This window comes from Malania oleifera, chromosome 4 (genome assembly GCF_029873635.1).
Source record: "Malania oleifera isolate guangnan ecotype guangnan chromosome 4, ASM2987363v1, whole genome shotgun sequence".
NCBI lineage: Eukaryota > Viridiplantae > Streptophyta > Magnoliopsida > Santalales > Ximeniaceae > Malania > Malania oleifera.
Window position 1 is genome coordinate 55,305,047 of NC_080420.1, and position 12,406 is coordinate 55,317,452.

General features: G+C 34.1%; 1 protein-coding gene across 1 annotated transcript in view; it reads right to left on the reverse strand.

Moving 5' to 3' along the window:
• Positions 1–3,001: 3,001 nt before the first annotated feature.
• Positions 3,002–12,406, reverse strand: part of LOC131152813 (ubiquitin-conjugating enzyme E2 variant 1A-like) — a 40,134-nt gene continuing 30,729 nt past the window's right edge. The window contains exon 5 of the mRNA XM_058104689.1: positions 3,002–3,354. Within this exon, the coding sequence (XP_057960672.1) occupies positions 3,296–3,354 (59 nt within the window). The 3' untranslated portion in view covers positions 3,002–3,295. The remainder of the gene's footprint in view (positions 3,355–12,406) is intronic.

Here is a 12,406-nt window from a genome sequence, read left to right on the forward strand (position 1 = left end):
GGCATTGCCAAACCATGTAATTTCTTGTGTTGTTTCTATTGCTTTCATACATACTGTGTGGTTGTGTTGTTCAATTTTTTTATCGTTGATTGCTGCATTTGAATGATTCAATATTCTGCTGTGCAAATACAATTTATACAACAGAAAGCATAGGAACCACCAGCAAAATGTCAGTCATCCTTAGTGAGATCGAACCAAGCAACAAGGTTCCAAAATACGACATCAAACATATCGATTATTCACATAATGGTAAGTATGCCCACCATATGCAAATAGGGCCTTTAAATAAGAAAGCCATAAGTTGAGTTGGGTTGTTAGATCACATAATAAAAAGGCTTGAAAAGCGAAATATGGCCAAACCATTGCCCATGTTCATAGTGATCAAGAATTTGTTGATAGCTAATTACATCGAAGAATAAGAAGAAACCAAGCACGCCTTCGACAAAGATGACAGGGACCCTTCAATGGCTAATGATATTACGAAGAAGGTGGATTCTAACCTTGCCCAACATGAAGAATTCAAAAAATATTTTTCAATTACGATTTGAAGCCCACCTATAATAAAGGCTCTAGTGAGCTTAAGGGGTAAGACATCTCAAAGATCATAAGGATTCTAGATAGGCTGATGATATATGCTTGAATCTTTATATGGAGACTTGGATAATTAAAGAGTTGATGTTGATATGTGTATGTTCGTCATTGAAGTTATTGGGTCAAGCCAAAAGTACTCTTTGACTTGGCCCAAGTTGGGTATAAGATGATTGACTTTTTTCTCAATTCGTCAATTGTGTTCTAAGAACAACATATTTAGGAGGCATTGCTTATAGTTTGACCATCTAGGAAATTGCTCATCCTTTAAAAATTTATTAAATACATTTTCACAACCAAAGGTTAGAAATAATAATAATAATAATAATAATAATAATAATAATAATAATAATAATAATGATGATAATAATAATAATAATAATAATAAATGGGTCCAGGCCTTATGATATGAAAACTATTAATTGACCTAAAAGTAAGTGAAATTAAACGTATATTTCACTAATGAATGGGGGAAAAATCAAACCATCCAATGCTAGTGTCATAAAATGTTTATGTTTCTCTCCTATATAAGTAGAGTTATAATTACTAGTGCAACAAAATTAGCTTCATTGAGCCAAATGAGATTGTCTAGAAAGAGTTTATAATTAGCTTGTACTTAAATTGCTCCAATAATGATATTTAATCACACTAAAATCACATTAACAAGTTAAAGTTAAATGATAAATGCTACTAAATGGAGCAGCCATGGGGATGTTGTTTATGCCATCTTTGAAATTTTGTGTGAAGATCACTTGAAATTTATAAATTTGGCCACATGGATCCAATTTGATATGACTAGAGGAGGATCAAAAGTGAGGTTTTTCTCAAACGAGCATGAATTCTACTTGAGTCAAATCATGATGGATTGATTAGGCATTCCTAGCTGGGGGTCACCTAAGGTCACAAGATTGTTTCGTACTTAAATTAAAATTAGGATTGCTCATGGATTAATTTGTAAGGATTGTTATAGAACTGTATCCAAATTGAAATGCTTGAGGAAATTTGATTTGTGAGTTAGTTGAAAGTTTGAATCTAGAGCAGGTTGAGGATTAAATCGTGAGATTGAGGAAATCTGAAACTCAAGGCAGATTAAGGATCAAACTAGGAATGATTGAGGGATTCTAAGGATCCCTCAAAATTAAGATTGAAAGTCAATTTAGGTGATATATAAATACACATGTAATGAAGTAGTAAAAAGACCTCTTCTCAAAATCAAATTTCACCACTACACATAGCCCAGTTCCTCTCTCTCTCTCTCTCTCTCTCTAGGCCTGTCACTTCCTCACCTTCCCTTCTCATTCCTCTCCATGCCCTTCATAGTCCATTTTTTTTCTTAAGTGTTAATTAATATTTTTATAAACATATGTACAGCCAAGGATTCTCTATGTCAATAAATTTGGCTTCCACTAGTGAGTCGACGAGTTTGGGAGAGAGAGAGAGAGAGAGAGAAGATTGCCCATAATCCCATTAGGGCAGTCACGATCTTTTGAAGCAATCCACTCGAACCAATTCAACTACAACCAAAGCATCACATTATTCATTGTGAAAGAAAACAAAAAACTAAAACAAAAGCAAGCAAAAAGAACAAAAAAATTGAAATGAAAAGCTCACCTTAGGGGCTTGCTCAATTTTAGTAAATAATTATATTTTTAATTTCTAACCACCTGCCACAGTAATCTCACTTTTCAATTTACAGCACTTGCAGAACCTCTATGATTATTTTTCATCTTTCCAGTACAAGAATTGTCAAAATAAAAGAAAAACAATGATGCACTTTTGTAATTCTTCCAAATTGGCACAAAATAACTGCTAAAGCCACAATTTTTATCACTTTTTCAATGTGTAATATTGTTGGCCGACGATTGAAATGAGAACAGAGGGGCGTCTCCTTCAAGGCTACTGTTGAACTGCACAAGTAAATGGTCGGTGGAGGAGAAAAGAGGGGGGGGCAATGGGTGGTTCAACTAGTAGTGCGTCATTTTTTCCTCTTGGAATTTTATTAATATGGAGAATGTAATTACTGCAGAGTAAAAAATAATGAGTCAAAACAAAATAGCAATTCCCATCAATAAAATTTGTGGAAGTCGTTGCTCACACTTCTGTTGGCGATGACTTACGGAGACTTTGAATCATGGAGGGTCTTCCACCTACTGCACCTACTATGGGGATGCCCAACAGGCAACAGGCTCTTTATTTTTCATGATGGGTCCCACTCTTCATTCTCTCAGGCTTGGAGAGGAATCCAGAATTGCAGTTTTTTTGTCAAAGCAATGATCAAAGTGTGAGCCTGCCCAAGTAAGGTTCCTTAGCCCAACTTACCTTCAAAAGACGACTAAAGACAAAAATGAAAGTAACAAATTACAAAACAAAACCACAAATAAATAAATAAATAAAAGAAGTACAGCAGGGCATCGAGAACAAATTTTAAAGGATTTTTAAATACGCTTGCTGTGTAATCTAAGATCATCAGCTTATTGAGCAGCTAGAATTTGACACACTTTTGAGTAACATTAAACAATAATCAAACCCCTAGATTGAAGATTGGATGGTCTATGGAGTCACTTGAACCAGGACATCTCTCTTCTCTGTGGACACGAGCTTACATTGGAGGATACTTAGCCGGCAGCACAAATCTTCTAATATATATATATATATATATATAAACATAGTATATACATTTCGTGTTCAATTTTGTCTCAAATTTTACTCAGAGAATGCAACATCTCAGCACCAGGCCCTTCTGGTCCATCCTAGCCTCCTCATTGCCTGAAAAAACACATATTCCGTGAGTGACTTTTCACAACTCAGTAATAAAATACAATGAAAATGAAAATCCACACCATATATAAAAGTGCAAAACGGGTAAATTCTTATGTGAAACCAAAAATAAGGAAAGAAAAATGAAACTTATTCTAAGATTTTACAAATTGCAATTTTTCAAACCATACAGCAAATACTAATCAAAGTCTCAAACATTTTAAATTATGTATTTCATAAAGATTAAAAATACACAATGAGGCAACAGCACTCGTCGTACCTCAGGAAAGCTGTGTAAACAAAATATGCCTGCCACTTAAGTAACTAATAAAGGATAATTTGCTCACTCTAATCAAAGAGTTACAGATGAGAAAGGGATGGTAGTGGGAAAGGAACTTTATTACCAATTCTCTCCCTCCTGCAAGCAGGTCCGATTTCAGAGCATCGGATGCTCAAATGGACTCAAACCCATCAAACAACTACTTTCCATATGTTTGGCAGAGGCCTTGAATTTGGATTTGTGTGGATTTAGAAAAAATATAATACAAAATTGTACTGAATTTTGTCAAAATCCACCTAAACCCAAATGCAAGACCCAAAATTTATGTCCCAACAGCAGCCTCAAAAAATTTAGGCAATTCAATCATTTTGGTCTTTGCAATGATCCATCATTAAAATGTCCATCAATTGAATTGTCCAAATTTTTAAATTACATAGCATTAAACAGAAACTTCTGTAAAGACATTCTGCTCAATTAAATATATGCATGAAAGCAAGTTGTTCTAACACTTGCTTTTATCATAAAAGTGATTCAACTTCATCAGGTCACCTGTTTTCGTGTCCTCTATAGTCATATTATTATCTATTTCTGCCACCATGTGAGTTCATCCATGTATAATATTCAAAAATAGTACAATATTAATATTAATATACATCCTGGAAGCCCACATGTCACATGAAAATAGATTTCTTAATTTATTTATAGTTGTTGATTTACATCCTCAGCCATTTTGAATATTTGATTGCATGGATCATGTTAGCCTAACAAGACTTAATCTCGTTTTGATGATAACAAATCAAGGGTACTTAACTTGTTAGTTTTAAGTAAAGTTTCAGGACTCAAATGCTTTAATAAGATCAAGATCGAGTAGTGGACGAACTTGAATAAAGCTCGTGCTTAAAGTCACAAGGAATGATGAAGTTGAAATATATTGAAGATGATATTTCAAGCTGGATATAAAGAGCAAGCCAAAGCATGAAGACTTAGCTCTTAAGATAGAGTTATCGTATATAAGTCTCATGTAAGTACTTCACCAATTCAATATTGATGCATGAAACTCTTACGAAATATCATTGACTTAGAGACTTGATTTTAAAATCATGGAAAATAATTTCATAAAGTCTCACTTATGTTTTTCCAAGATCAAAGTTAAAGATTTGAAATCAAATTTTGAAAAACATTGAAGTTGCAAACAAGACAAGCGACTGATGAATCTTCATCAGGCTATTGACCTTTTTGTTGATAATTTTTTAAGCAAACAAAACTAAGACAGGCGACTGAACTGTAAAGCCCAATTGACTGACTCTTCACTGTGTTTTCAAAATATGCTGAACTTAAAAGCTCAAGCGACCGACCTTCAGGGCATAGTCAGCTGAGGTTTATGTTTTAACTTTAAAACAGCATTGGGAAAGTCTCCAAAATTGATTTCTTGGGCTCCAAACTTAAAAGAAACTTCGTAAAAAAGTAAGAAACTTTATTACTCTATATATACTTGATATTTTCAAAAATTAGGGAAACTCACAATTCGCATACAAATTGTATTTTTGAAATCATATTGCTGAAAGTATTCTGAAAGAGTTGTTGAGCCTCTACTGAAATTTCAACTGATATTCTGATTCAATCTCTCAATCGATTCACTCCTAAATCAGAACTCTAGTGATATTCTTCTGAGCTTCATCTTATATATTGTTTATTGATTGATGTATACTAAATTTCAACTGTACAAATCTGCTCTAACTGAGTGTTTCTTGTACGAACAAAGCTGTTTTTTGGTTTGTTGTTTGTTCGACAATTTAGGATTGTTAGATCGTTGCCTAGCGAGAGGGGATTCTCGTTAGAGAGGCGAACTCCACCTTTGAGGTAGAAAGGTTGTAACTTCACCTAGTAACGAAGTTGGGAAAAGGAAAATTCTCACAGCGTGTTGCTTAGGGCGAGGACGTAGGCCATCACCGAACCTTGTAAAAAATCTGGTCTTCAACTCTTCTTCCCTTAATCTCTTTACTTTATTGCAAACATATAATCTGCGTGCATGATTATTTGGTCATTGAAAATTTGCTGCATATTGGAAGTTCTGCTGAAATACTGATTTTGTTTATATTTGAAATCAAGAAATTATTTTGGATGTTTGATTGGATAAATTCTGAATATTGAAATTTGAGAACACAGCTGGGATTAACATTGTGTATTTAATTATCCTATTGAAGATAAAATACAGAGTATTTAAGATCAAACTCCTGAAAGTCTATCTTGATATATTTCATTGAAATATACAGCTCATCTTACATATCATTTATCCATAGAAGAATTGATATTAGAAGTTGGGTTGTGATATTATTGGTATTGTGACTGTAATCAAGTTAAATTGAAAAGGGATTGTGTGATTATGGTCATAATAAATTGAAAAAGGTTATAATTAACTAAAGAAATTTTTGAAAACCCAATTCACCCCCCCCCCCCCTTTTCTCTTGGGAAGAACACATTTAATCTCAATTGGTATCAGAGCCCTAGGTTGTAGTAAATCTTAAACTAGAAGCTACATAAAGATCCCTATGGCACACGTAAGTGTATCTCCTTTTGGCGAAGGCCAATCCTCATCTAGACCACCCATCTTCTGCGGTGTAAATTACACTTTCTGGAAATAGTGAATGAGAATATTTTTGCAAACCATGGATTGGAAGGTCTGAAAAGTAGTCACACATGGTGACCTCATCTCCACTAAAAATGTTAATAACAAGGAAATACCTAAGAAAGAAAAAGAGATAACTGACAATGATTTAAAGATGCTACAGATAAACTCTAGTGCAATGAAAGCACTATATCGTGCCTTAGATGTCAATGAATTCAATAGGATCATAGGATGTAAATCAGCTAAAGAAATCTGGGATAAACTTGAAGTTATTTATGAAGGAACTGTTGATGCAAGAGATAGTAGAATTAACATGATCACCAGCAAGTATGAGGCATTTAGGATGAACCCTGATAAGACCATTACTAGTATGCATACTAGGTTCACCCACATAATAAATTCCCTTAGTGCTTTAAGGAAAAACTACTCATGAGATGATTCGAAAAATTCTTAGAGGACTTCCACCGATTTGGGAACCTAAGGTCACCGCCATAACGGAAGGTAGAAATCTGAAGAATACCTCCTTGGATAAATTGATAGGATCGCTCCTCACGTATGAGATAGCGATAAATGAAAGAAATGCTGAAGGTATCAAACAAAAGAAGTCAATAGCTCTAAAAGCTGCAAAAGAAAGCTTTAGTGAAGATGAAGACAACGAATTAGACGATGATGATATAGTCTCATTCACTAGAAGACTAGGAAAATTCTTCAAAAAGAACAAGAAATTTACTCGAAAATTCAAAGGCTCAAAATATGATAAAGGAGAAACTAGCAAGAAATAAACAAAGAATGAACCTCCCACATGCTATAACTGCAAGAAAGTTGGAGATATAAAACCTAATTGTCCACAGCTAAAGAAAGACGCCAAGAAGAAGAAAAAGAAGACGATGAAAGCAACTACGTGGGATGGCTCAAGCTCGAGTGAATCAGAAAATGAATCAAGTGATCAAGACATGGCAAACCTATGCTTCATGGCAAAAGATAACGAGGTAAATTCCTACTCTAGCTCATTTGAAGATTCTAGTGATGAATCGTATAGTGACTCATGTGAAAGCATGCATTCATATAGAGAAATTCAGGTTGAACTATTTTCCTTGGATAATAGGTTCATAAAAGTAACCAAAAGAAACATAGCATTGAAAGAACAAAATGAAAAACCAAAAAAAAACATACCATTGAAAGAACAAAATGAAAAACTAATGAACCAACTAGAAACATCAACATCAGCTGAAAAAGAAAAGGGACTCACTTATTGATGAACTCATGAGTAAAAAATCAACATGATGTCTTGTCAAGTTTCAAGTAAATGGAAAAAATATAAGACTCAGAAATATGTAATCTTAAGAGTAAAGTTGAGGATCAACCCAAAATCATTTACAATTTCACTAAAGAAAAGGAAAACTTTGATAAACTGGTTGGATCGCAAAGAATGTCCTTGGATAAAGAAGGAATTGGTTTCAATGGAGTAGAAAACAGAAGGAAAAAGAACTTCTACATGGGGTACTTTCTAAAACCCTCAAAACACTTTGCAAGCACATCTTCCACAAATGCACATGAACACACTACGTGTTTCTTATGCAAGAAAAAGGGGCACATAAAGTTTGAATGTCCTTACAAAAGAAAGAATGTTAAAGTCAAGAAAGAATGGAGACTCAGAGTTGAAACTAAAATTGAATCAAAAACACCTAAGAAGGTTTGGGTACCAAAAGTAACACCTTCAAACCCTTCTTGTAGGTATATTTTAGGTCCACTCCATCAAAAGACAAATGGTACTTGGATAGTGGATGTTCAAAACATATGACTGGAGACAAATCCAAGTTTACCTCATTAAAACTAAAAGATGGTGGACATGTCACCTTTGGAGACAATGCTAAAGGAAAAATAATCGGCATTGGAAAAGTTGGTAAGGTACCATTTTTAATAATTGATGATGTTCTATTGGTAGATAGGTTGAAACATAATCTGCTTAGCATTAGTCAATTGAGTGACAAAGGTTTTGATGTAACCTTCAAACAAGATAAATGCATAGTTGAACATAGAGAAAAACATGACACCTTGTTCATTGCAAATAGGGTTGACAACGTATACTGCATAAATTTTGAAAACCTGATATCTCAAGACGTCACATGCTTCAGAGCCATGAATGAAACCAACTGGCTATGGCATAGGAGATTAGGACACGCAAGTATGGATTTATTGTCCAAATTATCTAAAAAGAATTTAGTCAAAGGACTACCCAGCACTAAGTTTATAAAAGACAAGGTATTTGATGCTTGTCAACTTGGGAAGCAAACTAAGACAAGTTTTTAAAAAAAGGAACACATCTCCACTGGTAGGCCTTTAGAACTTATTCACTTAGACTTATTTGGTCCCACCAGAAAACAGAGTCTAAGAGGAAAGCAATACGCATTCGTTATTGTTGATGACTACTCCAGGTTTACTTGGGTACTTTTCTTATCCTCAAAAGACAAGGCAACTTATGCAAGAAGTTTCAAAACGAAAAAGGGTACGGAGTTCTAATTATCAGAAGTGGTAGAGGAAGAGAATTCAAAAAAAAAGACATTGAGAAATTTTGTGATGAATATGGAATAAATCACAACTTTTCGGCACCTCGCAATCCTTAACAAAATGGAGTTGTTGAAAGGAAAAATAGGTCACTTCAAGAAATGGCTAGAACCATGCTAAATGAACATAACTTACCTAAGTATTTTTGGGCTGAAGTGGTAAATACCGCATGTTATGTGATGAATAGAGCCTCCATTAGAACTAGCCTAGAGGAGACCCCCTATGAACTTTGGAAAGGAAGAAGACCAAACATATCTTACTTTCACGTATTTGGGTGTAAATGCTTCGTATTAAATGATAAAGAAGACTTAGGAAACTTTGACGCAAAATCAAACGAAGGAATTTTCTTAGGATATGCATTGAATAGTAAAGCCTTTAGAGTCTACAACAAGAGGACCCTTTCAATCATAGAATCAGTCCATGTAGCTTTTGATGAGGCAAATCCATTCTCTAAACCATCTGATATTGAAGAAGCTGAAATTAAACAAGGAATAGAAGACTTAAAAATTCAAGAAGTAAAAGATGAGAGTAAGGAATCAAGCTCATCTTTAGATGATAGCCCACTATATCAATCCGAATTACCAAAAGAATGGAAATTCGTAAGGAATCGCCCAAAGGATCAAATCATCAGTGAACCTTCACGACGGGTATCCACTAGGTCCTCATTGAAGAACATGTGTAATCATTGTGCGTTCCTATCTCAAGAGAAACCTAAGAACATAACTGAAGCATTAAATGATGACTCATGGATAGTAGCTATGCAAAAAGAGTTAAATCAATTTGAAAAAAATAGAATTTGGAAGCTAGTTCATAGACCCACTAATCACTCAGTAATCGGTACCAAATGGGTATTTAGGAATAAGAAGGACGAGAACTGAATAGTAGTGTGCAACAAAACTAGACTGGTAGCTCAAGGTTACAATCAAGAAGAAGGAATAGATTACTTTGAGACCTTTGCTCCCGTAGCAAGAATGGAAGCAATTAGAATGCTACTAACCTATGCATCTTACAAAGACTTTAAACTTTATCAAAGGGATGTGAAAGGCGCATTCTTAAATAAATATATAAATGAAGAAGTATATGTAGCACAACCTCTAGGATTTGAGGATTTTCATTGCCCTAATCATGTGTTCAAACTAACAAAAGCCTTATATGGACTAAAACAAGCTCCTAGAGCTTGGTATGAGCAGCTAAGTGGCTTTTTGTTGGAAAATGGCTTTTTTAGAAGAAAAAAGGACAGCACACTGTTTATTCAGTCTAAATACAAAGATATGCTCATCATCCAAATATATGTGGATGATATCATCTTTGGTGCTACAAATGAAGATTTATGCAAAGATTTGCAAAATGCATGCAAGACGAGTTTGAGATGAGTATGATGGGCGAGCTGACATACTTCCTCGGTCTTCAAATCAAGCAAGCCAAAACTGGGACTTTCATAAATCAATCAAAGACTTGCTTAAGAAGTTTGATATAGAAGGTGAAAAATCATTGGGGACTCCAATGAGCACTTCTATAAGCCTTGACAAAAATGAGCAAGGAAAAGCAATAGATATGAATTACTATCAAGGCAAGATGGGAAGTCTGCTTTATTTGACAGCCAGTAGACCTGACATTATGTTCAGTGTCTACATGTGTGCTCGTTTTCAAGCAGCCCCTAAAGAATCTTACCAAATAGTCATCAAGAGAATATTAAGATACTTGATAGTTACTATTGACTTAAGTCTATGGTATCCTAAAAATACAGGCTTCGAGATGATCAACTATTTAGATGTGGATTATGCAGGATGCAAAATTGATTGAAAAGTACTAGTGGTACTTGCCACTTTCTAGAAAGATCTCTTATGTCTTGATTCTCCAAGAAACAAAATTTCGTGGCACTATCTACTGCGGAAGCAAAATACGTGGCAGCAAGTAGCTGTTGTGCACAAACTCTTTATAGGAAACAACAGTTAAAGGACTTCAATTTGGAGTATTCGGCTGTACCTATAAAATGTGAAAATACCAACACCATTAATATATCCAAAAATCTTATCTCTCATTCTAGAACCAAGCATATTGATATTAGACATCATTTTTTGAGAAATTATGTGCAAAAAGAGGATACCATACTTGAGTTTGTGAATACAAATGATCAATGAGCTGACATTTTTACAAAACCTCTTTCAGAGGATAGATTCATCTCTATAAGACGTGAACTAGGTTTATTGCATAGTAGAGAAGTAGTTTGAAGAGGAAAATTAGATGAGTGTTTTAGTATGCAAGTCCATAGTACTGAAGGTGTAGCGATCCCAAAAATTGTTATGCTTGATTAGGGATATATATATAATTTAATTAATTAATTTATTTTATTTTATTATTATTATTATTATTATTAATTTAATAATATTATATTATATTATATATACCAATCCACCTAAATGATCAAAAGATCCTTTAGGAAGAAATTGTGAGATATAGAGAGCTCTTGCTCTCTCTCTCCAGCTCTACTCCGTCTCTCTCTCCTCCGCCCGTCTCCCTCTCTCTTCAATTTCTCCGATTGTCGGCCGATTGGAGAACGGAAAATACCCATGGGTTACATTCTCCACCACCGACATTTTAACCGGAGTGGATTTATTGTAGGAGCATCGTAGGCTTCACTCCTAAGGTGAGCTAAGGGGAATAAACCATGTCAAGAATATTTATAATTTAACAGATTAAATTGTAATATGAAATTATAGGAATTATATACACGTTTTTTCTGAGTATTTTGGTATATGAAAATTGAATTTTGGATTATTATTATTATGAGTTAATTAAATGAGTGTTTGTGAGCTTAGGGATTTTATAATAATTGTTATTTTAAAGTTGAACCGAATGAATTAAAGTATTTGATTTTTAGATTATTATAATAGATTTTCTGAATGATTTGACCGGTTGAAATTATTAGTTTGAGTTGTTAAACATGTTTTGGTAAAGGATTAAAGTGAGTAGGGTTGGTTATCTCCGTTTTTCCTTTATATATATATATATTGAGTTAAATAAATGGTGGAGATAATTAAACCGGTATTTTCAGTAAAACAGATATCTGGTATAAATTTCCTATTTTCTAGTAGTTTATATAATTATAATTATTGAATAAATTGTGTGGTATGAGGTTTAATTATATTTTTACTGCATAATTGAATTCGAGTATTTTTGTAGTATTATCGTGAAAATGAGATTTAAACTATTTGATAGAAATATTGGAAATGTGTTGATATATATATTAATTTCTGGAATAGTTAAAAAGAATGCATGTATAGTAAATAATTATTGTGGCATATAGACCACGAGTAGTTTTATCCAATTGCAAAGTATGGTTTAAGAACTCCGATGGATCATAGATCGTTCGGTACCATAGCTACAGTAATGAAGAGTTAGTGCAACCACACGTCTCGAGGAGAGTGTTGGTATTGAATAGTCGATTAAGCCAGTGAAGTGTAAAGTTCCCCCTGGTGTCTAGACCAGCATGGGAAGGCCAATCGTACTAGCAGAGATGGAGTATAGTTGACTTAACCTGGTGGAAGGCTGGTCAGGGTTAAGTCTAACCTACGGGCCGCACAACCCGT